The 26338-nt window shown below is 47.0% G+C and overlaps 1 protein-coding gene across 7 annotated transcripts in view; it reads right to left on the bottom strand.

The window, feature by feature from the left end:
- Positions 1 to 26338, bottom strand: part of CACNA1B (calcium voltage-gated channel subunit alpha1 B) — a 298282-nt gene that overhangs the window by 157356 nt on the left and 114588 nt on the right. For all 7 annotated transcript variants that reach the window (XR_008580034.1, XM_054848973.1, XM_054848970.1 and 4 more), the window contains one exon: positions 8010 to 8113. Coding sequence is in view for 6 of the 7 variants with exons in the window: in XM_054848973.1 (XP_054704948.1) it covers positions 8010 to 8113 (104 nt within the window). In the remaining variant the exon portion in view is untranslated. The remainder of the gene's footprint in view (positions 1 to 8009; positions 8114 to 26338) is intronic.

The following is a 26338-nucleotide window of genomic DNA, read 5'->3' as shown; positions in this document are numbered from 1 at the left end:
GAAATGTATCTCATTTGAGCAAGAAGAAAATCTGAGGGAGGTGAAAGCAAGTACCTCCCAGGGGCACAGAGAGATCACACGAGAAAGTGCTGGAACAAGTTGAACCCAAGCAACTGATTCACCTGGAAAACCATCAGTAAGAATTTCTTTATGCTGGTGACATTTGATACCTGTAAGACTTTGTTTTCCTATCCATAAAGGTACTTTGCTGAGAAGTCAGATTTTTGAACCTTGTTATTAAACAAGGAAAGCCCAGAGGAATACTGAGATTTCTCAGAGCTGAAGATGACAAAGGTCTGTGGTTCATCATCCACCTCAGGTTGTCCCATCAACTGCACAAAATCCCAAAGACACACAGTGTTACATGGTTTTACCTCACCTGGAGCTACAGCCAGCCAAGATCACACTGGGCATGGTTTGAGGACGCATATTCATCTCTCCCAGACTGAGTCCAGACATATAGACCCAGCTGGCTGAGCTGCTTAACCCGTCCTAATATCCACTGCTTGGGAGTGAAGACTGGCTCAATCAATCCTGCACAGCTAGAGCTCCTTCTGCTTCCTCCTCATTGCTCTAAAGAGGGTGAAAACATAGCTCTCCTCAACCAGCTGATAAAGGATCAAAATATCACGGAGAGATTGATCTCTCAGCACCGAGCCAGGCTTCACAGTCACTTTTATCACTGAACATAACAGGAAGATGCTTCAAATGCAAGTCAGATATGGGATACATCTTGCATTTCTAGAAAGAGAAGAGGAACAGCACAGAGGTGAAGCCTTCAATGCATCTTCCTTCCTTTTGTCTTTACATTCAGCTTGTTCGGATTTCACTTTGATTCCATCTAATCCGATTTGAAATGCTGTGAGTGCCACAGCTGGGCAAACCTAGCTCGAAGGAGGCAATAACAAAGAGAGAAAAAGGAATTAAAAAGCACCATTTATCTCAGAATCGGCCTACTGCAATTGCTGGATGAACCTCTGGCTCTGTTCATCAAGTCTTCACCCTGGAGTCAAAGCAGAGGCCCCAGGAAATTCAAATTTAGGTCTCCTATGTATCATTCCTATACCACAGGCTTTAATTTCCATTGCGGCTTAACAGAAGGGCAAATAAAGGTAGTCCATCTCTCCTATACTAACCAAAAACACAGAAGGAACAAAGGATCCACATTCAATAGGACATTCAGCTTGATGAGACGAAGCTCATGTGGCAAGTCATTGCTCCCTGGCCCCTTCTGCAAGAAACACACGTGCTTCTCCCACATTTCTTGTTTGCAATGACAGCTTTGTCAAAAAGGGTGATGAGCAAGGAACAACAGGAGAGAACATTTTTTTTTGCACTGTCTTTCCCCTCCTTTTTATGCACAGGGTGGGGAAAGACTAAAAGCAATGAGAAAGCAAGCAGAATCTCATATCTTTTCATGATGCAGTTCTGCTGCTGCAAATAATTAACACCAGCCAAAGTCAGATCACAGCAGGTAACAGTGAACTTGGAACAAATTTGCAGGGAAAATGAATGATTGTCTCTGTAATGAGGGAGAAGGAGGACAGAAGAACACTTTGCCATTATGACAAATTAATCAGCCTGATTCTTCTCCAGCCTCTGCACATCTTGCAGCCTGAAGTTTTATGATCTCAATCTGGCAAAAATCCTCAGGATAGGAAAACATGTCATGAAACTCAGCAGAGCAAGTCACCGAGACAGCCAGTTCAACGGGGCTGTGCTTCCTCCCAGGGAGCTGTTCTAACAGCACAAAAACCTCAGGGACCCAAGGTACAGTGATCAGAAACAGAAATCCCCTGGGGAGTGTGAGCACACGACGGGGAGTGTTTAACGGGCCTCTGCCCAGACAGCATCACCCCACACTGCAGACTGCTCAAAACAGGGTGCAGCAGTGAAGAATTAAAGCACCGTTTACCCTGACCCTCATTTGCCTGCAAGGTGCCAGCACGGTCTGTAGCTGTATCCCTTGCCAGGCTCCTGCTGTCACAAAGATGCTGCATCCGTTCAAAACATCTCCCTGCAGTTCTTACACCAGGTGGTCTCATACAACAAGAGGCAGGTGTTGCACATCTCAGGACAGAGCAGGTCTGGACCATGTTATGGTAATACTTTAGCAGGGAAGATGCAAACCGGCCACTGCGGTGCCTCTCCACGCTTGGTTATTGCAGCCAGATGAGTAAACCTCAGGAAAGATCATTACTCTTCACTGGCTGGTCTGGAAATTCCTCAGGCTTCACCATAAATATTTGAGGACATGACAAGCAGCATTTTTCACACTCAAGAGACACAGACTTTCGGTATTCAAATGCATCATTCACAGTGCACTGCCCCTCTGGCCAGCACTCCTGCTGTCTCGCCACCCTCAGCACTCCCCGCCACTGCGTGAAACAGTGCCAGAAAGCACTTAGCCTTGAAATAAGTTAAATCATCTTCCTCACAGCATCCCATGATAACGTTTATCCTCTTTGCATTGTGTAATCAAAACAGTCACAAATGTATTGTACAGAGTCATCCGGCTCGTTACCAGGCAAAATTAATACTCAACAACAGCCAAGCAGTAGAAAACTCCATAGTCGCACCAGCCCACCAAGAAAGGTGCTAGCTGGGCTGAGAAGAGACTGAGGGCTGGCAGAACAGCAGCAGGAGAAAACCAGCATTGGTTATCACTGCTAAGGGATGGATTCTCCCCCTCCACTCTCGTGAGACCCACCTGGAGTACTGCATCCAGCTCGGGGGTCCCCAACATGAGGAGGACATGGAGCTGTTGGAGCGAGTCCAGAGGAGGCCACAGAGATGATCTGAGGGCTGGAGCACCTCTGCTATGGAGACAGGCTGAGAGAGTTGGGGTGGTTCAGCCTGGAGAAGAGAAGGCTCCGGGGAGACCTTAGAGCCCCTTCCAGTCCCTGAAGGGGCTACAGGAAAGCTGGAGAGGGACTGGTGACAAGGGCAGGGAGTGACAGGCCAAGGGGAATGGCCTGAAGCTGCAGGAGGGGAGATGGAGATGGGATGTGAGGCAGAAATCCTTCCCTGTGAGGGTGCTGAGGCCCTGGCACAGGTTGCCCAGAGAAGCTGTGGCTGCCCCTGGCTCCCTGGCAGTGTTCAAGGCCAGGTTGGATGGGGCTTGGGGCAACCTGGGCTAGTGGAGGGTGTCCCTGCCCATGGCAGGGGTGGGACTAGATGGGCTTTCAGGTCCCTTCCAACCCAAACCATTCTGTGATTCTACAGAACACCAGGAAATAAGGTGTATATGGAGATGGCTTCCCATTTCTTGGTGCCAACACCTGCCAGAGCAGGACGGCAGAGGGCTGCAGCCTGCTAGCAAGAAAACAGTATAAAGGTAGAAAAAGAATGAGTGTTGGTCAGGACTTCTCATGTTAATGGGGAGTTATTTTTGCCTCCTCACCGTAAACTGCAGAACCATGTGCAGAGTTCAATAAAAAAATTTATCAGGCTCATCATAGGGCCAGAACTGGAGCCAAATCCCATGACATCCCAAGTGGCAAACAACCCTGTGTTCAGGGAAAACTGAAAGGCATCTGAGGTCAACCCTTCCTGGCATGACTTGGAGCCAGAACATTCCCATGGTGCCACCAGAGGCAGCCAATCTCTTTTTCTATGGAAAGGTTGTATTCCCTGTGATGGATGCTTTTTTTGCTACCTAAGTCACAAAGAGTTTACAAATAATCTAGTAGTAAGAATAACCACCCACCTCAGTCAATGCAGAAAGATGTTTCAAGAGAAATATATTATGGATACAAATTCCTAAACGTTTTCATTACTGCTGTTGCTCCACTCTGCATTGGAAACCTTGCAAAATGGTACCCCAATTTCTGGGAACCAAGGTGCACGACTTTCTGAAACAAGATTGGCATGAATAAAACTTTGTTTGTCTTTTGGGTGGATGGATGGTTCAGCAGAACTTTAACCAGCTGTCTAATCTTCCCCCCCCGCCCCATGTCTTTTTTCCCCTTTTTTTGTGTCTGTGGTATCAGGCTTGGGCAGTCACCCCAAGATGCTGCCCGGCACATGGATGGGCAGAACACATCCTGTGTCTGCCCATCTTAAGTAGGCAGACTTCTACAGTTCATGTGAAGAAGCAAATGAGCCTACCAAATGTCTTAATGCTATCAAAGGAGAGAGAAACCTCTCCTCCTGCTTCTGCTCTCCTGCCCCTATACAGTCCTGATCTTCTCTTGAATCAGCTATGACGCTCAGTAAAAGCTCCTCCAGAAGAAAATAATCTGTGTTTTTCTGCTCTATCAGTTTCTGCAGGGCTGTTGAGCTTTATCAGCTCATGGAGGGATCAAGCATCAGAGAGGGAAAGCAGAAAGCAGGAGGAATACATAGCGAGGAGTAGAGAGGAAAATGCCCGACAAGGGACACAAACCCACATTACCACTGCTCCACAGCAAACGGGATGCTGTGCTCCTGCTGGAGAACCCCGCATCCTCTGTAAACAAGCACAGGCAGTTCCTGGATTGTTTCAATTGCGGTTCACCTGTATATCTATGACCACTGCAGTACTCCAGGAAAACTCTAAATCCTACCTTATTCACAGCTAGAGAACAGCACAGTCTGTCTTTGCATGTGAGGTGCAACCTGGCAAGGGGGAGCTGCTACCTATTTCCCCAGTCAGAGACCCACCTTCAGCACTGAGGTGAGCAGGTATGGCACAGCATCCACTGCAACATGCACCTTTTCTAAAGACATAGGAGAGCTCAACATCCCCATTGCACCATCAGAAATAAGGCGTTTGCAATACCTCCACACCCGTGTCCTAGGATCATCGGGGAAATCTAGATATTCGGTGGCACAAGCAGAGCCGAGCTCCGGCGCTGGCAGCCTGGCCCCCAGTGCTTCCATCAGGGAGGGGAAAGGAACAGAAGGCACGGCGCATCATTTGGGGAGGGTTTTAAATATTAACCGATTACAAGGGCATTGGCAGTGCTTTGATCAGCACGCGTGAGGAAGATGCACTGTACAGCAAGCAGAGTCTCATTTAATCTGAATTAAGGAGTCAACATGTTTTTAGTTATATCTTTAGCCAGGTACTCAGAGGTTTTTGTCCTATCAACTGTGGCCCAAGATTGTAGGTTATTTTTATACCAAGTTTTTACCAACACTTAGAGATTTCCGCATCTCCCTGTCACTTCCCTGCCTTTGCTTTTATTATAATTCCAAAAGAATCAGCAGAGGGGAAAGGTTGTTTGCTTTTTATTTTAAAACAGGTATCATCTCTTCTGTAGAATTCTGTAGACATTTTGCTAGCAGATGAGACTCAGGATCCTAACCGGGTCAATCTATCTACACTTGCTCAAACAGACAAACCCTGGAGCTAAGCCCACTCATATTAGCTATCTGCCCAGTGTTGACACGGGTTCACAAATAACTACAGAAAGCCAGAAACTTCTATTAAAAGTTACGGCAAAACTCTGTATGATCTAGTGTCAGTAGGAAGCTCAATAACTTGTTGCCATTTCAGACTATTTATATTGCCATAATCCATGACAGCATCTGCATGCCTACTTCAGAAATTTGTAGCTTCCTTATTGCCCAAAACTAACAGCAATGAAAAATACTCAGGTAAAAGCTTTTTCTGTGGCTTTCCAAGGTACAGACAGTGGCATGCTGCAGCTTAACCCCCTAATGCTGATGATATATGTGGCAAAGTATTGGAAAATAACATACAACCTGAGCAACAGGGGCTCAGCAATGACGATCACACACAAGCCTAGGAAAGCAGTGACCTAACCTCAGCTTTGCAATAGTTTCCAGGGGTTATTACATCCCCTCTTTCTAACCCGTTGCTCCCTCTCCGTAATGCACGGAGAAGGAGAGCAGAGCACTGCCTCGCTCCCACCCAGGATAATATTAAAGGCTGTGAGGTGCACAGATCATGAAAATAAGAAGCAGCTGAGTGATTGCTGAGTTAACCCAGTTCACGGGCTATTTGTAGAACCCCTAACCCCAAATCAACTTTGTTTTATTGAAACAGGAATGTGGGATATTGCCAAGAGTGTCTGCTGCAGGAGCCACTAGCTGACACCGTCACTGACACTGGATGGCATAATGTCCTCGAGCAAGACTGTACCCTATGGGACTCAACGTGCATTTGCCAATGACCCCTTCTCCATGCTCAGACAGCTGTGCAAATAATCACCTCCAGCAGAAAATTTCTTTCTTTTTTTTCTGCAGTGCTGTCTGGGGCTTTTGGCTAGAGAATAATGGCAACAGCGTCTGCCTTCAGAGGGGCTTTCCATCTTTCTGGTGCCTTCTTATCGCCAGTCCATTCAGCTATACCCAGTTTCCTTCATCGCTCAATAGCTGCAAGCCCTCCAGCAGCCTGCTGAGCAGTGTGGTCAAAACCTGTGCTACGATGTTTATTTTCTTCAGCCTCTCCCCAGGAATTATTCCAGCCAAGGACGTCAAAACACTATGCAAAATAGAGTTTAAAAGCTTCCCTCTGTGAAGAAGATATCATCCTTACCACTAACAAAGGGAAACCTGATGCACAGAGCTGCATTTTTTATAGAAGATACACATTTATATAATAGTCATATTTTGCCCCAAGCATCAAGAGAATTTCAGGAGAGCCAGACAGAGGTCTCCATCTTTTGGTCACCAAACACGTTTGAATCCAGCACAAAGGAACAGGAGCCTGCAGGCTTCTGAGTTTTGTTTTAAATCACAAGTATCGCTACAGCCAACGTGGGCTGACCCCGCTGTGGAACGAGGAAGATGAACTACCTAACGAACCACACTCAGCCCTGGCGCTGGCGCTCGCTTTAAATCATACGTCAGACAAGCGCGGTCACGAAGCTCTCCTTTACAAAGCCTCTGCTGCAATAGGATGTCTGACGAATGGCTTTGATCAGTTATTGATCATGACCATTATTCTTGGACTGAAGGAACAGCAAAGTGCACGACATGGCCTTCTCCGTGACCCTCTCTTGGCAGCACATCTCCCAGACCTCGAACAAAACTGCACTGCTGCCTCCATGCTCCTGCCCCCAGCGTGTGCTTTGAGGACAAGGATCCTTACCAAAATAATGAAATTGAGCATGAGTCTATTCTTTGGAAAACATTTTTCTTTCTCTAGTAACTTAAAGAGAAAGAGCAAAGGTGCAGCACTGAAGGGCTTTTACCACTCGGCAGCATTAACTCTTTTCTCTCTTCCCGTGCTGCCAAGAGCCAGAAATAAATCTACATCTTGATAAATCTATATAATCTAGATCACCTGGATAGGCTAAGAAGAAACTATGTGCAAAATGAGGTGCCAAAGTCTAAGAGCTTGCAAACCATTAAGATGAGTTAGGGTGTTAATTCCAGATCAAATTTCCACAGACGCTGGGGACGTTCCAGCTAGGCTTCAAACTTGGCAGCTTGATCTCTACAATGGCCTGAACCCAAAACTCATATGCAAGAAACACCGAATCCTTGGCTGACCCCCAGGATTTAAACATCAAGAGACCAGTGTGTCCCCAAAATCCAGACATTGGCTTAAAGAGCTAGAGATTTAAAACAAAAACTAAAAACTAAAAACAACCACCTGAGATCCTTTAATTGCCATTTGAGCTTCACATTTCTGCGGGCTGCACAGTTAGACCAAATGCACTATGAACACTTTGATGTCCAGCTCCAGCACTGCAGTATTTATACTGGCATCAGTGGGCTCCTCATGGGTTTTCAAGACAACGCAGAAGTGCCAGCTGCACAGACCCAAGTCAGTGGAATTACAGGGAGTTCACTCAACTCTCGGGTCTGCATTCAGAATCATCTCAATGAATGGTTTTTCACTAGCCTATCCCTCATCCTGTGGCTCTATAGTCTTATAACAATACCCCACTGCAAGAAAAGGACAGGGTAGGAAATGTGTGAAGGGGGGCAGCATACAGTGCGATGTATCACCCCATTTTCTCTTTTTCAGAGACATCCTTGCACAGTGCTAAAACCAACACATCTTCCCTTTTCGTATCCGGGTGGAGACAAACAAGTCATCAGTGCCTTACCCTGATAAGACGCCCAGCACCAAGTTGAGCATGAAGAAAGAGCCAATGATGATGAGAGGGATGAAGTAAAGCCAGTTCCAGGTATTTCCTGCAGCATCATTTGTCTGGAAACCAAAAGAAAGGGAGAGAGAAAAAAAAATATTAATCAGCTTCAGAAACAAAGTACCATACAGAAAGTGCAGGGCAGAGGGCAGGGGAGATTCCCCTCAGATTTCCATAGGGCTGTCCACCACTGATGTACTGGTTAGTTCTGTTATGTTCACTGGTTCAAATGCAAAAGAACTGATGAACCAGCTGATTGTCCCACCATGCACACCAGAGTTTGTTGTCAGCTCCAGCGAAAAGGTTCATCAGCTCCAGGCTGAAACTGCTGCAGGGCCAAAACATGCTTTTAAGTGACCTGCCTTTGTGCAGGCTTTCTACCTCAGCCTCCTCCCTCCCCACCTCAACTCCAACTTCCCATGTGCTGAGCATCAGGGCCGTATTTACATCTGAATTGAGACACACAACAACGGGAGGGAACCACAGCCTTCCGTTACTCTGTGCTGCAATTAAGGCAGAGCGTGGCACCATGCCCGGAATCTGTGCATACACACAGAGCAGGAGAAGACAAGAAGTCTGCAAGAAAACAAGGCATCTTCAGAGTGATTGCAATTCCACATCTGCTTACTCAGCATTTTGGGCTTCTGTCATCAAAACCCATCTGAGGCTCCCTGAGTAAGCAGCAGTCTAGATTAAGGGGAGGGAAGGGTGGTTTATTTTATGACAAAGTTTCTGCATTCATCAACCACAAGGGAGCTCTTTAAGGAAGTGCTGAGAAGTAAAATGCCACATGGCCATTTACCGAAGCCAAGTGCTGAAAAAATGCAAATTCTTCTCTTGTGAGTGCAGAATGCAGCAATTTGAGAATTTTATGTTGGGCGTAAGGGAGGGGGAAAGGCAAGCAAAAAGTAAAGAAAAGGCCCAAAGACATTCTCCTCCTGCAGAGGGTAAAGAATAACACAAACACAGAGCTCACCTGCCTGCCCAACCGCAGAGGTGGCAGAGACGACGAAGAAGCTCTCTCAAACATCAACTTGCACAAAATGCATTAATTCTAACTGATATCGGTGCCTTTTACTTATTATCTCTACTTTTTGGTCATCAATCATATTTGCAAGTGTAATTTTGCTTGCAGAAGGATTTACAGAAAGAGGAAGGGCTTGAAATGCACCCATGAACGTTTCAGCCATGCGGCTGCTTGATGCCACCTCGAAATGTCACTGCATAAGCAGAAGTGACTCAAACAAGCAAAACCAGCGTGTGATGTGAGTGACCAATGTCATAGGTAATAACACTTAGAGCACCAATGTAAGTAAATACCTTCTGAGACGTTTTTATTATGGTGCATATCTGCACACATTCTTCCTCAAGGAACATACTCCGGATCAAACACATGACAAGCATTTCTCCAAATAGAAAACATCTTCAGAAATATCTATGTCAGTTGATCAGTGACTCACCCAGGAGGAACAGGGACTAACTAACCTCGCCACAACCCACCCCTGCTAAAGGCAAAATCAGCGCATGACAGACAAATGAATTTGAAAAGAAAACAGGCTGGGAAAATGAGAGCAGAAAGACAGGGAAAATGCTGTGCAGCCCAATCTCTCATTACAATTTTTTAATGCCTTTTGCAATACCTGTCACCCCACCCCAGCAGCACCCACTTCTTCATTCACTGTTTTGTCTTTCCGTTCCTCTCTGCTTTTAGCTATTTCCTTTCCCCGTTCTCCTCACCGTGTCTCTACAGACGGGTTTGGAGGGAATGAGGACGCTCGTCCTCAGTGCTGCTTCTGCAACACATGGGGAAAGCGCCTGGTACAGCCCTCGCCTGCTCTCCTGGGACTACAGAGCAAAACCCAGGGTTTATATTTAGAGGCTGTTCTCCAATTCTCATTTCATCGACCGAGGTGACAGCCCTCATGCCTCCGGTTGGAGCAAGTGCATCCCATTCAGCCAGGCTGGGGACTGCCATCAGCCAGGCAAGGGGGGCTGGAGAGCCAACCCACAAGGAAGAGCTCGAGGAAGGGAACAGATGGGAGAAGGGAAACCACATAAACATGCAAAGAGAGTGCAGTAGGTTCATTGCTGCCAAATGATCGTTTATCATTTATTTATTCATTTGAAGCCCAAACTTGGCGACAGATCCACAATTCCATGCCACAATCAAAGCCCTTAAAAATGAAATGTGCTGAAATACAACTAATTAACCACCCTCCTCTGAGCATTTGCTAGACTACCTTATGCTCAGGGCAGGGCAGTGACTCGCTCTGTTTGCCACACAGAGATCCAGGACAAACTAGAGAGCAAAACACCAGGCAAAAGGACTGACAGAAAACCTTTCCTGAGAAAGCAGAGCCCTTACGGACATGCAGCATCTTTCCCAGTGCTCCCAAGCATGCTTGAACCCAGTCACAGTTTATGGCACTGGCTCTGCCATGGTGAGATGCTTTAATGAATCAAACCTGTTTGCTGCCAGGAAAACCGAACTCCTCTCCTCCAAGGAAATGAAACTCCTCTCCCCAGGGACCTCTGACCGTGCTGAGCAGGAGAGGCAGCCCTCCATCTGCAGAGCCACTGGGGCTTGGGCTGCGGCCCAGCTCTAGGCTTGCTCGTTAAGCAGGATGAGCCAAGAGATCAAATCAATTTTTGTGTTCCAGCTAAAACATTTCGCTGGTGTAACACCTGGCTGACTGTCAGTGCGACTTGATCCTAACCACAGGTCTAATCCATCAGGGAAGAAGGAGAAGCAAAATACTTGTTGCAACATGCCAGAATTACATCCAAATACAATAAGGGCTTACGGGAGGGCTCCCTTGCTGCTCAGGAGCCGAGGAGCTCACCGGTTTGCAACAGCCGCAGGGCTCTTCACAAGCACCTGAACGGTGCCCACATCAAGCTGAAGTCTTGTTCCAGGAGCGCCCTGGGCATCGAGCAGTTCACGTCCCAGCGGGAGAGGCGCTGCACAGCGGGAAATTGAGGCACAGGAAGATAAACAGACCTTTTCAGGGTCACAGTGGAGACCCAGAGATCTGTACCTCAGGCACCTAAAGCCCAAACGAACCCTCCAGCCCCTAGCGTGCTTTTCCCAACAAGCCCGGCTGCCACAGCCCCCTCTGCCTAACCTCTGCCCAGCTCCGAGCTGCTTAGCTGCTTCTACCCCCTGACCTGGCACTTGTATCAAGATGCACCCGCTATGTCAATTCACAGCTGGTGCCTCCTTTTCCCTTCATCTTTTTTTTTTTTTTCCTCCTCCCTAAAAGTCTAACCTAAATCCCCAACAGCATCCTTCCAGCCTCTTCCATGTGACTCTGCTTCATCATCCACCCTGGGCCCTGATGCCACTGCTCAGCAGGAGTGCCCAGGTCACATAAAGGTTGTCCTTTGGCATCCAGCTCCGTTGGCTCTCTGCACAGTTGGCTTTAAGCACCTGGGGGCTCTCTCCTCCCTTTCACGCAGCACGGAGCGCATTGCCGGGATCCCCCAGCAGTGACACGGCCATCTCTCTGCAGCGGCAGGTGGGTGAATACTGGCATCTAGAACAAATGCAGAAGCTAAAAGGCTTCTGTCATGCAGGGAGATTAATGCCCTGAGCTCCCAATACAGCTGAAGAGAACGGAATGTACTCCAGCAAAGCACAAGATACTTCCCCACAACCAAGCCTTTTGTGACTTGTCCAACACCAGAGAAAGGCCGGTATTAATGCTCACTTTTGTCTCTCAGACAGAGCGAGCTGTTAGGCCACTGCTTCATTATGTTAACAAGATGGCAGCTGTGTCTAATTATTAATTCATTTAAAGATATTTTTTGAAACAATTGACTTGAAAGCAGCCTACTGCTGCTTGCAATGTGCTACAGAGACCAGAAATGCTTTAATATTACCTTTCATCTTCCTTTCTGCAGCCCTGGCCATGGCCCGCATTCCCAGGGCATGCAGGGAGGCAGAGCCCTTGTACCTGGCTGCCCCGAGATGAGTTTCTCGTGTTGCTGGAGGTTCTTGCTGCTGCAACACCAGAAGCAGCTCTGCTCCAGCCAGCCCCATCCCATCACCATGAAAAGGTCAGCAAAGCCCTGCCTGCTCCGACATCCTTCTCCCAGCCCACCCCCATCCCGGCAGCACAACGCCGGCTCTCCAGGGACCCCACCTACTTTCAGCTCGGTGTTCCCTGCGGCTGGGGCATCACCAGGGGAGCCTCGCAGCCTGCCAGCCTCACGGCCAAATCCCACACGCTGCTGACTTCAGTCAGGGCTGATCAAAGGGAGCAGGAGCTGGTTTGGTAGGGGAAGGAGAATGTAAATACTCTGCAGCACTTCCTTGCCAGCGAGGCTCTCATCAGCAGTAGGAAATTATTGGGAAAACTATGACAGCCCCTGCAGAAAAAGACCCAGCAGCCCCAAGGAAGGGAAGCCTGTGCAGTTTCTACCAAGGTTGCTTGATCACGGTTTGCATCAGTGACGGGATCCTGGTTCTGAAATCCCAAAATAGCAAACATGAAATTAAGTTAAATTTGGTTTACACACAGCCTTGCGAACAGGCAAGCGACTGCCTCTGTTCAGTGAGTGGAGGTATCAGGACATTTAGAGACTGCAAGTCAAACACAGAATAATCCCCAAAATCCTGCCCCCCCCTCTTTTCTCTAAGCAGACAGCACAGCTGCCCACAACCTCCCACTCTCCTCCGGCTTCTGCAGCACACCCTAAATCTCTACTTCATGTGGCGAGAGGGACGGGGATTCCCACGTACCCAGGCGTGGGTGCCACTGACCAGCAGCCAGCAAACGGCGTGCTGAGGCCATGCCGCAGGGAGGAACCTGAGACCCAATGGATCTGCAATCCAGAGCAGCAAACAGAAGACCTGCCACCACTCCGCAGTGCCCGCAACCCCATTCAGTGTATGCCAAGGACCAAACAAGCCAGGCAGTGGTAGCACATGTTTAAATAACATATTCAAATAACCTATTAAACGCTGCTGAGCCTGATTAAATCCTCTTGGGAAATACAAAAGTGGCAGAACAAAGACCTTTGCTACAGGAAAATGCCGGGTGGTGCACGGCAGGGACTGAATGCCCTGATCAGAGACTGTTGTCCTGCAATGAACCTAAGCAAAAAAATCTCACGTTTCAGCTCCCAATTTCCAGGTTTCTGATCAAAACACCACCATTCTCTTTGCCCTTCTCCAAAAATCATCGCTGTCTCCACCTGCAGTCCCTTTATTCCTGTACTGGGACGGATCTCCATGCACAAAGCTACACCAGTTCAACTCTATCACCACAGACCCACATGTGAACACCCTGACTTCACAGTAAGCCTATAATTAACACAAATTATACAGACTTCCTGATGCCTGACTTGCACTCAGGAAGCTGCTGCACAGGGTGGAATGTCAGTGCAGGCAGCTGCCAGGCACTGCCCATGCAGGGGGGACTAACCCTCCACGGCAGAGCCACTTCTGCACCTCCACAGGTACAGCCACCATGATGCAAACTCACTCCTGCTCGCAGCTGGAGCTAAGGAGATGCACTCCAAGCTTTGTGGCTCAGGGATGAATTCCCTTCTGCTACTGCTACGGGTGGCAGGCACCCGTCGAAGAGAGGAGCCGTACAGCAGCCTTCACCAGAGCTCCTCTGCCAGCGCCTAAAGGCTGCCAAAATGCCTTTATAGGTGTTCGTTTGTCAACTTTGGAGCTTCAAATGAGGCCTTAAGGGCAGCGCCTATGGAACTGCAGTCACAGAACATCCTACCATGTACCAGTACCGACTTGGGCACCAGACCCTAGGACAAGGTCTAGGCTGGTCCTGTGCAAAGATGCTGCTTTTGGCTCTCAAGCTGTTAGAAACCCATTTAGGCTTAGAGTTACTTCACTTTTCTACCAGGAGAGGAAAAAAAATTACTCTCTTTGCCTCTGAACAAGGAGTCGTTCTGCTGCTCACATGAGTTTCTTCTTTCAGCCACTTTTGACTGGAGTAGCAGCCCTGAGGCAGTTGCCCTGGATCGCCAAGGAAGAAATTTTGCCATCGCTTTGCTCAGCGCATTGCCCATCAATGGGGGGGGGGGAGGCAATTAATGGGCCAACACGTAATCCTTTGGAAACATTTCCAGAGTGGGGTTCAATAAGGAAGGGATCTAATTTGACAGATACAGCCAAAGCTTAAACACCACAGACCATTAGCTCTCTGCTACATTCTTAATCAAAATGTATAGTACACATAGAGTTTACTCACTTTAATCTAATCAGTGGCAGAGCCTGACTTCTTTGGGGCAATTAAAGTGTAATCTTCCCTTAGATAAGCGCTTTTGCACTGGGGAAAACTCTCTCAGCTGTCTCTGAGAGATGAACTCTATTTACCCTTCATCTGATTTTTCACAATTTTCTCCTCGCCACTTCTGTTAATTAGCAACACTATTTATGGTTGATTTATTTCTATCTGTTCCTATTCTTAGGATTAGGTGAACACAGAAATTACCAAGAACGGACCCAAATATATTAAAAGAATTTACAATGAGCACATGGAGCCCTGCCTTACCCAGCACATTTTCTCTAGGCACCAAGTAACTCCTGCTGAGCTCTTCATCAGAGTCAGACAGACCTTGCACACAAAGGTATAAGGACAGAAAATCCAAATTTGCTGAGAAAAGCCATTCTGACTTCAATCTGTGGAATCAATGACGACCTACTTTATTCACAAAACAGCAACAGACTCAGATGGCATTTAAACTGGTCACTTCTCTGGGATGTTACACACTCCACATTACCATAATATCCCAAAGTGTCGATCTTCACTTCTGGGAAGTGCAAAGTGCTTTCACAGAGAGAGAATGAGGTATGCAGGCTTTTATGAACTTAATGGGTTCAAGTCCAAATCTAACTCACATCTGAAGTCCCTGAATGCATAGCTGTGGTCAAGCATAAGCTTCGCCTATTCTAATTAAGAAATACTCATTATTATTTGCACTGTATTTGTAGGCAAAAATCCCTGGTGGAAAGTCTGGACCCCATTCTGCTGAAAGCCCTGAAGAAAATACCTCTGCCCCAAAATTCCAACTTAATGGAATGTAGGCCAATGTATTTGGCAGATTAGAGCATGACACACTTGGCTTCCCCCCTAAAAAGGTAACCTCAAACCTAAAATCTAGCAGGACATTGAATAGCTTTATTGTATTTCAGGTTTTATTTCAAAGAAAGATGACCACAAAAGGGGGCTGGAGGGATTTTTGTAAACTTCTTACAATATTGCAACCTTCAGAAATAAGTCCAGGAGTCTAGGAGATAATGAAGGGGCCTCAGTCTCCCATCAATAACATACTGGGAAGAGCTGAGGAGTACAGCATCTTCCTCACCTCCCTCAGAAAGTCATACCTTAACATCTCATTCAGTAGAGCTGTGAAATACTTTCTCTCTATTCCATTTATTCTATTACCAAAAAGGTATTAAAAAATATTACTTTTCAAAAGTATTCATTTTTCTCCTTTTTTTTTCCTACTTTTTTCCACACATCTCTTTGTATCAACTGAAAACACAAGAAAGAAAAAAAACAATTTTTTTTAAAAAGGTTTTCATCTTTTAAGCTTTGTATAGTGTTTTTCTGCCAGAAACACCACCAAGCCCTGCACTGAGGAGGTCTCTGTTGCTATCCCCAGCTTTACAGAAGGTGAAATTGGGTCACAGACAGATCAGAGTGCTGCTTCCACCTTTCCCAACAGACCAGCAAGAGAAGCCTCATGTCTCCAGTCCTGACCCAATGTGCTGGCTTATACAAAATACCAGAATCTGCAAAAAAGCCTTTCCTCCCCCACCCCCCAGCTGAAATACAATCTTGTCATAAAGTCAGTCCAATAACTTTGGTTACTGACTTTCAGATGTTACAGTCCATTTGCAGAGAGCATCTGGTGTTCAGCTCTGCAGGGATGTGACAGCCGGGGATGGGGGAGTGCTGGCGATTGACCCTTCTGAGCAAAATTAAACTGGCAGAGAAATGTATTTCCGATTGATGCTCAGGGGTTGTACCACCCGCGGGAGGGAGATGACAGAGCACCTGCCTGGTGTGCTCATCTGTGTGAAGGATAAAACTAAAATGGGTTGGTTAATGAAATTAGCGGTCAGCCCAAATCACACTCCTGCATGTTGATGGGCACAGCGAGACAGGATTGGACTGGGGTTCAGATGCCCCCGCTTGAGCATCCCTCCTTTTGGGATCAGCGGGTTCAGGTCCGTTCACAGCAGGTGCCCTTGTATGTAGAAAGGGTGAACTGGAAGAGCCCCAGTCCAGCAACCTGCATGGAAATTGGAGTCAAGCTTAAACACTACATATTGTGGTTTTGTCTGCTTACACATTCATTGAGGAAAACTCTATAGCTGGAGGGTTCCATGTGTAGCCTGGGACAGACAGGATCTCAGGAAGCTCTAAGGTCCATCTGAGGTCCAGCTAACAACTGAAGATTGAAGGATCTCCTGATCTCTTCCTAGAGCACATTATAATTGTGCCTCCTGTGCCTTTATGGTAGGTTCCAAGTGGGTTTTGGACACTAAGATGCATTTTGTAGCAGAGGGTGTTTTCTGGAGGCCCTTTGGGATGGGGTACCTGTTGTCCTAAGGATCAGCATTTGTAAGAAAACTGTTCAGAAAGCCCACTGGCCTCTGCACTCCTTTATTACAGCAAAACTTGGCCAAAGGCAACCAAGTATTCAGTTTGAGCAGGCATAGCGCTGAGCTCTCTGGAAGAGGTGCTCTAAACTCTTGGCACATTTACACTCAAATCAGTGTTTTTGAGAAGATCCTCTGTCTTTACAGATGGTCTTTGAGCTATTCCACTCTTCCTTTTTTCACCTTCAGGGTAGAGTTCAGTCCACTTCACTGCTGTAATAACAATTCACCTTGTACAAATACCTCCAGCTACTCCTTGGACCCATCTATAACTCCTGGTTCCCAAGTGGGCATCACATGAAAAAGATGCACAAAAATACTTGGAGTCTCACAACACTGAGGTTGATGCCGTTTTGAAACAAAGCCACTTGCTGTTTAGAGGAGCAGAACACAGAGCTGTTCACTACCAGGATCAAAAACAAATCCAGAGTATTTCACATCCTGCAAGCAAAAAGCAAACTACTCCTGGCCTGAGACCACACACAACCCTCTACTGCAGACTCTAAAAGGCAGAACCAGCTACGGATAAGGGGTGAGACACCAGGCCTGGCATTAGCTCTTATCCCCTTGGGCCAAGGGCCCAGCCAAATCTGTAATAAGCCTGGGGTGCTAAAGTTAAAGCATCCCTTCGGTGGTTGGGACCTGCATCAGGGCCGGTCCAGAGAGCAAAGGGCAGCGGCCACAGCGCAGCCACGTTCAACGCAGCAGCAACTCGTACCTGAGTAGGAGGCAAGAGGAGTTAAGCCTGATTTCAGAAAATCACCCTGAAAGCATAACTTAATTTGCATTCACTTTATATTCTCAGAAGCCACTGTCTTACTGTCACTGGCATTATCATCACACCAGAAAGAGTAATTGGGAAAGGTAATTTCCCCCCACCACCACTTCTAAACATGCCTAAAGCAGGAAACACTGTGAAGTCCTGCCTGCCCTGTGCCTTCATGTCAGGCAGCGGTGCCCATCCGCACCGTGCAGCAGCGCAGCTCTGAGAGTCCTGTCCCACGTTCTGCAGAGAAACCACTGCTTTCCAGACAGAGCCAGCGCTCTGTAGAGATGATAATGCAGATCTTGCTGCTTGTCCATAGGGCTGGTTATCCTCTGCCCTGACACAGCCATGCTGCTTCTAGCCCAAGAGCTCCCCCGCTCCACATGCTCATCCCCGTACCCTGCCCTGACACCCAAGGTCCCAGAACCACCACCACAGCACATTTGAATACACAAACACACCATACTCAGGTAACAAGTGTGATACAAGTGCCTTATGCTTCCCCAGTGGACATACAGGTAGCCTAAACATAAGGTGGAGCACATCTACCCCCATCGCAAACCAGAACAACGTGCATCCTCTGCTCTGGGAAGAGAAATCCCTTTCGCATAGCAGGCAGTCAAAACGGAGCAGCAAGGGCAGCTCAGGAGGTATCTTCACATCAGAGATGAGAGGGCAAAGCTCCCATCAGTTTCCATGGGGCAGGAAATCCAGGTGGAAGCTTCAAGCAGAGGAGATCATTGTTTGAAAAAGTAAATACATGCAACAGGAAAAATAAATTAATACACTTAGGTAAGTACCCCTTTGGGTTTTGATACTTTAAGATTCACATTTTCTATCTTGTCTTTCCAATGACAAGAGTTAGAAAGTCCCAAATAAGAGAGGAAGGGAGCTACAATTCTCTCCAGCACATAAATCCACTATCCGGGCTTTCAGAGGAAAGCATCCAAATGCATAAAATCAACCCAAATAGCAGAAGACTCTCAGTAAAATCCTAGAAGCTGGCAGCATTTTAATCTTGCTACAATACTACTAGCTGTGTATGAACACGTTTTAACCATAGTCGTTGCATGCAGTAATAATGTTAATTCAGCCAAGTTTAAATAGAAGCTAAATCCCTCCCTTTTTTCCTCCCTTTCTCTAGCCTTACAGAGCTGGGGAGACTGAAAAAGCGAAAAAGCAAAACCACTGATATTTTATGCCTTGATCTGAAGGCTTATGGCACCAATAAATCAATACGTAAATATGCTAACAGGATTTCTTGATAAAAAATTCATTCTTTCCCCAGGTAGTGTGGACTCACTCAGCTGCTTTATTCATGAGTGTGCCTGCCTGGCACTGTGAAAGCTCTTTCATTGTCAAAAATTACAGCCTGGCCAAGGGACTCTACTTTTTTTTTTTTTGTTATCTCTCCTCCTCTTTATTTTTGAATAGCTGTGGACTTCAATTATGAATGTAAATTTGGTCTAGGCAATTCCTATTGGAAATAGGCAATACACATTCATGATAAGGAAGGTCAGACCTATGGTGGAGGTACTCAGGAGAAAGCATTACCCCAGCAAACACCGTCCTGTGAACCCCACCGGGCAGTCATGGCAGTCAAGCTGTCTGGAACGTGCATTTTACATACATGAGCACATTCTGCAAGGTCATGTAGTAATATAATGGCACAATGACAAACCCAGAAAGACCAAAGTTGTAACCAGAGACACCCAAAAGCAACTCATGGGCTACTTGCAACCCCAAGACCTGTTGTTTAGCTACTAGTCTTCAGCTGTGACAGTGGATGTCGTGGTTTAGGCCCAGCCGGTAGCTGGGTGCCACGTGGCCGCTCACTCACCCCTCCCCCAGCGGGATGGGGAGGAGAAGTCTAACAAAAGGCTTGGGTCGAGATAAGGACAGCAAGAGATCACTCACTAATTACCGTCACGAGCAAAACAGACTGAATGTAGAGAGGAGATTCATCTAATTTATTACTAGGCAAAACAGGGTAGAGCAATGAGAAAATACAATCAAGTCTTAAAACACCTCCCCCCACCCCTCCCATCTTCCCGGGCTCAACTTCACTCCGGGGGTTACGGTCAGTTCATCACACGGTGTTTCTGCCGCTTCTTCCTCCTCAGGGGGAGGACTCCTCTCCTCGTTCCCCTGCTCCAGCGTGGAGTCCCTCTCACGGGAGACAGTCCCTCACGAACTGCTCCAACGTGAGTTTCTCCCACAGGGTGCAGACCTTCAGGAGCAAACTGCTCCAGCGTAGGTCCCCCACGGGGTCACAAGTCCTGCCAGCAAACCTGCCCTGGTGTGGGCTCCTCTCTCCACGGGTCCACAGGTCCTGCCAGGAGCTTGCTCCAGCGCGGGCTTCCCACGGGCCACAGCCTCCTTCAGGTGCCTCCACCTGCTCTGGCGTGGGGTCCTGCACGGGCTGCAGGGGGAATCTCTACACCCCCTCACCCTTCCGCTATGGGCTGCAGGGGGACAGCCTGCTTCACCATGGTCTTCACCACGGGCTGCAGGGGGATCTCTGCTCCGGCGCCTGGAGCACCTCCTGCCCCTCCTTCTGCACTGACCTGGGTGTCTGCAGAGTGTCTTACATCCTCTCACTCCTCTCTCCGGCTGCAAAAGCTTTTTTAACTCTTTTGTTTTCCTTCTTAAATATGTTATCACAGAGGCGCTGATTGGCTTGGCCTTGGCCAGGGGCGGATCCATCTTGGAGACGGCTGGCATTGGCTCTATCAGACACAGGGGAAGCTTCTAGCAGCTTCTCACAGAAGCCACCCCTGTAGCCCCCCCCGCTACCAAAACCTTGCCATGCAAACCCAACACAGTGGACTGAGACACTGCCTTGGTGATGACCACAGCGCTCTGCCCACAGCCACCCAGCAGTGCCATGGGAGCATCTGCACCAAGCCAGACCCATTTATCTCATCACTCTCAAAAGCAATGTCTAACAAATAGCAAACCTCCCCTACCTGAATTAAATATCCATCATAAATCTAAAAGCCAAATAGCTAGCAAGACCAAGTAATTCAAATAGTTTCACCTAAATATGACTCAAACTGAGATGCTAAGGGGGCAGCCAATTGATCCAGCTAAGCTCCAAGATATTCTACAATTCAACCCTGCACCGCAGGTGCCTCATATAGTTATCGTCAAGTCTCTTTTCTCTGAGCATGCAACTGAGTTCTGTTTTCTGAGAAGGGGGAGAGAGCACTGCCAGGTCCCCACGCAAGGTTAGCGCAGAGGCTGGTTGGGTTGGGTTGTGCAGAGTTTGAGGAAGGGTTGATCAAGCGCTGCTTTTGAGTTTGAAATTCTTGGAAAGCAAGAGTGCTTTACATGTCATTCATTGCTTGCAAAGACTCATGTGTGAGTCAAGTTATACTTAGAATAAATTTGATGCTCTCTTGATATGCTTTTTTTATACTGCAATGCCAACCAGCAAGGCTTCAGGTATCTGCTATCTCTCACTGAAGAGCCAAAGCTGTCCCCAAATGTAGTCCCAAAGCTGTAAGGAGGGAGGAATACACACACTTATGTGTACACACAGACACACGTATTTAGACCTCTGTTCAGTTTGGTTGCTCACAGATATATGCAGTATTTACATAAGGATAAGGATGCAGTCAGAGCAAAATATAGGTTTTGTTGGTCTAGTGAGTAGATGCAGAATAAACTTTTCCTCCCACTCAGCAGCCCTGTGGCCTGCAGCCCCTAACTCAGCAAGACAGAGCCAGTCATATGGACTGATTCCCAGAACACTGAAGCAATCCAATACTCAATCGTTTTCTGACTTTGAACACAGGAAATTGTGGATCAATGCCCAAAATCATTGCAAATAATGACAGTCCTAAGAATAACGTGCAAGCTTCCTTATCGTCTTAAATGCAGATCTCAATTCTTCCTGAAAGAATAAAGCCTATACACCTCAAGCACTGATTTTCCCCTCCAAACATTGCAGGCAAAAGCTTCCCAAGAAATTTTCAATAGCTGAAAACTGTTTAAATGAATTGATTCCATTATATAAAATTATAACAATGGGCTATTACATGCATGCGTTCTTCAGCAGAGAACTGGGATTGTGCAGAGTATCGATCTATTTAGGTTGAGCCACCTTCTCGTTTTGTCCTCTAATGAGACTACCTCCAGCGGTACAGCTTCTCTCCCAGTCAATTATAAACAGAAAATATCCTCGTAGATACATCTACCACTCACAGAACTAGCTGGAGCTGGGAGCTTGATCACACAAACTTCAGAGCATGGCAAAGCCCCCGAGTCCTTTGTCAATGCAAACACAAGTCCACAGCTATTTTATCACTACCATTTTCCTGTTTCAGACAAACCAAAAAACAGTTGGTCATTATCCTCTCAGCTCCATCTAAAGATGTTTCACAGGGGTTATTAAGACATTTTAAATAGAAAAGGACTGCCTGCTAAAGGAAAGAAAATATTTTTCTTAACCACAAGTCTTGCCAAATTGTTTGAAATTTGAATGAAAACTGTCTGCAAAATTCCAAATTTTAAGTGTGAAAATATTTACTATAGTATAAATTCATTAAGTCTGCAGAAAATTATGAGACTGGCCCAGAGCTGCTCTTCTCTGTATTCCAAGAGTCTTCGCCGGGAGGGACACTGCCAAACAACAAAAGGTTTTGCCATGGACCATGTGAATAAAGAAACTAACCCTAAAAACAGGGGGTTTTTTTGTTCTGTTGATGAGCAGGTGATTTAACTGTTATTAAAACACAGTTTCAAATGCTTCGAATTACACCTGCTTCCACCATGATAGCCAGTGGAAGTTCTCCAGCTGCTTGGGCTGTATCCTGAGCTCTTACACGGCTACAAACCCATGCAGATGAACTCTCACTTTTGCATGACTTTTCAGTCTGGACACTAGACAAGGTGACTTTGATCTAGAGTTTCTCTTGTTTCATGAGCAGTGATCCTGATTTGTGCAGTTACTGGGCAATTTTCCTCCTACAAGGGATTTGCAGAGCATTTCCTGGATTTTGACACAAAAAACCACAAGAAAGAATAAGAAAACATTGCGGGGGGGGGGTGTGGGAATCTGAATTAAAAATTTCCTACTTGAAAATCTCTATAGTGCTGGGAATTTTATCTGTTGGAGGAAAAACAACAGGTTGCCCAGAAAGGTGGTGCCCCATCCCTGAAAATATTCAAGGCCAGGCTGGACAGAGCTCTGAGCAACCTGATCTAGTTGAAGATCAGGCAGGGGAGTAGGACTAGATGATCTTTAAAGGTCCCTTCCAACCCAAACCATTCTGTGATTCTATAAAAAGAAGGAGGGAGCCTTGCATGTCACCAGTGCTGACCCTGAAGGCAGGCAAAGGAGAACGATGGCACCTTCTGCCAAAGAGCAGCTTCAACTTCCACCTTGTTGTAGCACCCTCAACAGATTGACCACAGCAGACCTCTGCCCCAGCAGACTGTGCCCTGCCTCTCCACTGCCAACACAGCACAGAACACAGCCCTCACACCACCCATCTCTGGAGTTCTCCAAGCCCAGCGCCCCCTGAGCTGCCTTGCACCCGCACACCGACCATCCCGCTCGTCCCACCACCACATCACCCAAACACACCACCACACCAACACACCAATATTGTACCCGTTACAGCAGCTTAACTTTGTTCCCCTCCTGTACCCCAGGGCATGTGGTCTGTGGATTAAAGAGCAGAGACTTTCTCCCAGAGCCCACGCACAGCCAGCCTCTTCTGTCGGGACAACCTAGCAGCAGGTATTTTGGGTTGTTGTAGGAACTATAAGAGCAAATAAAGTCTTCACTTCTGGTTTTCGTAGAAGCGTTCTTTTGTTCTCTTCCACTCCAGCCACAGAGGTAGCAGTCATGGCATAAGCAGGCTGGCATACTTCTGAAAGCACACAGCTGCCTTTTTCATCCTGCGTAGGAAAGCAATTGTTGGGCATGCAAGAGAGCTGCTTGTACCCTCGATGCTATAATGTTGCCAAGCTGCAAGTGAATTTCTTCAGCTGGAGTTTTCACTTCCTGGCAAGCGCTGATGATTAAGCTGCTGTTTGGTGAGATTTTCTTTTCTTTTCAGAGAGCAATTGCTCTGTTGAAGGGGCTCTTGAAGTTTGTATGATATATGTCACTCTCCTGCTGTATATCTTAAACGTCTCCTATTAAACCTGGAGGAGGCCACCCCACAGTCATTTTGAATATACCTTCACTGAGACATTAAATAAAATGCAGAAGATTCAGTGAGGCACTGAAACTCTTGCTCAGCTTTACACAAGTGCTTTTCTGAACAGAGTAATTTGCTGAATCAAGGCTGAAATGTCCCAATCCTGTTAGCCTTAGAGAGAATGTCCATGCGGGCACAGGGTCAGTCTGTCTTTCCAGACAGATGGAGACCCAGGCATGGTCAGATACATGCATCACACCCATCTTGGCATCTAAATATTTCAAAGCGATTTTTGCCTTAGGCATGCTCCACGTTTTCTATTACAGTCTCTTTGGATTTCTGCAAAACCTTCCAGATGAGGAAGTATGCAACGCCTGCCATGCAGTAACACTGCATCCCTAAAAGATCCGGGAGTTCAGCCCTCTGGCCCTCCGAAATCCAGGAGGAAAGCAAGAATAAATGGATATCAGCCAAGGCAGAATCTAGACTGGTATAAGATTGTTGTACTGACAGCTCGTCATTCCACGCAGGATCCATCAGTTGTACAGATTCCTCCATTTACTGTGTGTTTCTCTCTCACAGGGGCCAGCAGAGCAGCTCAGCTAGGCACAGGAAACTTGTGCTGCTTGTTCAGTGATCTCCAAGGCATTGGTCACCCCTAAGTCAGTCTCTGCCTTCTGCAGACTTCCAGTACCTGTTCTGCAAAAGCACCAATCCATAGTCTAGGCTCTTCCCTTCTTCTCCCCCAGCTGTTCACTATCGCACCAATCCTGGCCTCAAAGCTGCTGCCAGACTCTTGGCTGTCTGCTCCTAATCCTGCCATTGCTGCCCAACATTCCCGTAAGTGACTGGGGATAACCGAAACACAAGAAATCAACATTAGCCCCACAGCAGCAGCGAGAAACTGGGAATTATCTATGACCTTTGTGTGCACGTATAAGATGGCTGATTCTTATTAGCAAATTAAAGTCACCCTAACTCAATAGTGAATGCAATTTAACATTAACAACATTAGGGGATTTCCTTTTCTTTATGAAACTGCAGGGAGAAAGAGAGCACAATTACATCCATGGAGCGCCTTCGCACAGCACAGGAGCTCAGGTCCCATCTCCATCATGAGTGCACGACACTAACACACTACACGTGCACTGCTGGCTCCGTAACGCAGCACCTGGTCCCAGCCGTCTCCTTCAGCACTCAGTGCATTTCCAAGAGCAAACGCACAGTGACAAGACAAGTTCAGCACTGGTGAACACCAGGTCCCAAGGGTGATCTCTGCCCAAGACAGGGCTATAGGAAATTTTACGCTATATATGTAACCCAGCTGTCAGGCAGATGCTCTGTGCTCTTGGCTCTAAGACACTCTAAAAACCTGAGAGGTCAGAACAGGCTCTTTGCTACGGACAAGGCGGTGGTGGCACATTTCTTCACACACCTTTAAGCATTGCTTGCTTTACCATTGCTATTTTTTTTCATCTGTTTCCTCCTTACTTCCCACAGTGTGCTGCATTATTAGATCTCCAGCAGGGCTATGCCCACCTCTTTGAAGACCCAGGTAAATCTTGAGGCCCTGGCCACACGCTGTGTTCCCAGAGAGCATTTCAGCTCATGCAACACTACCAGGAATTCTAACTGAAAGCAGAGCACCCTTGTTTCCATGCTGCTTTTGTGCAGCTCTTAATGCCAAACGCAGTATCAGTCCCCTGGTCTGTTTTGGTGGTACCGATCTCTTTCAGCCCTGCGTCCTGACACCCCACGTTCAAACGGAGCAAAGCTTGCCCCTGGGACACGACAGAGAATGCAGCGTGAAAGAAAGAAACCTCATCAGAAATGTGTTGTGTGATTCAGAGTGGCAAGACAAAACTTTTCCTTGTGCTTACTCTTCCTGTTAACATAATGTAAGGAAAGCACTTCAGCCAATTTTTTCCCCTTTTCCTGTCTGCTCACGCTTTTGCTGGCTAAACAGTTTTGTTCCTCAATATGTTAATTCAGAACAAGGAGAGCTGATACACACACACGCACACAAACAGCAATCAGAGGAGACTGAACCCATCCTAAAGCCCCTCCAGCCACTAACACGGCAGGCTGCCAGCCCCAGGACACACAAATATCACTCTAAACAAAACTTCACTTATTCTCATCCATCTCAATATCTAGCAATTATGGATTTGTGCTTTAGTGGACTGGCTTCAGGTCACTTCTAACAGACAGCAGCACATTAGGTGTATTAGGAGAGAAGAGCAATTTCAAAGCCACCTTCATAGAGTCCCACAGGCTTTGCTATTGCATTTACTGCTATACCAAAGTAGGCATGACGGTCACACATTAGGAAAGCCAAGTGCATAACCTCACGGGAAACCAAAACTATGAGCAAAGGGCCAGCAAAAAGCCACTTAAGTCACCTTTAAGCTTAACTGGAAGGTTTAAAAGGTGCTGAAAGCGTGGGGGCTCTTGAGCCCAGGAGGAATCTCACAGGCAAGCAGTGAGTCAAGAGAAACCTTAATCCAAGTCCCTGAGATGAGAGGATGCTGCTTTATGTTATTTATTTCCCTTCTGCTTTCTGTTGCATATTCACCTGCACCCTTCCTCCACCTTTCAGGAGGGTTTTGCACTGGATACCATCTCATGGTCCAGGCAGGTGGTGTTAGTCACATCCAAATTCCTCCTGAGGAACATCACCTTTGATCCCTAAACTTGCAGTTATGACTGATGAAGACCCAACATC

The sequence above is a fragment of the Grus americana genome, chromosome 20, assembly GCF_028858705.1.
Source record: "Grus americana isolate bGruAme1 chromosome 20, bGruAme1.mat, whole genome shotgun sequence".
Taxonomy (NCBI): domain Eukaryota; kingdom Metazoa; phylum Chordata; class Aves; order Gruiformes; family Gruidae; genus Grus; species Grus americana.
The sequence above is the reverse complement of the archived record's forward strand: the minus strand, read 5'-3'. Positions and strand labels throughout refer to the sequence as shown.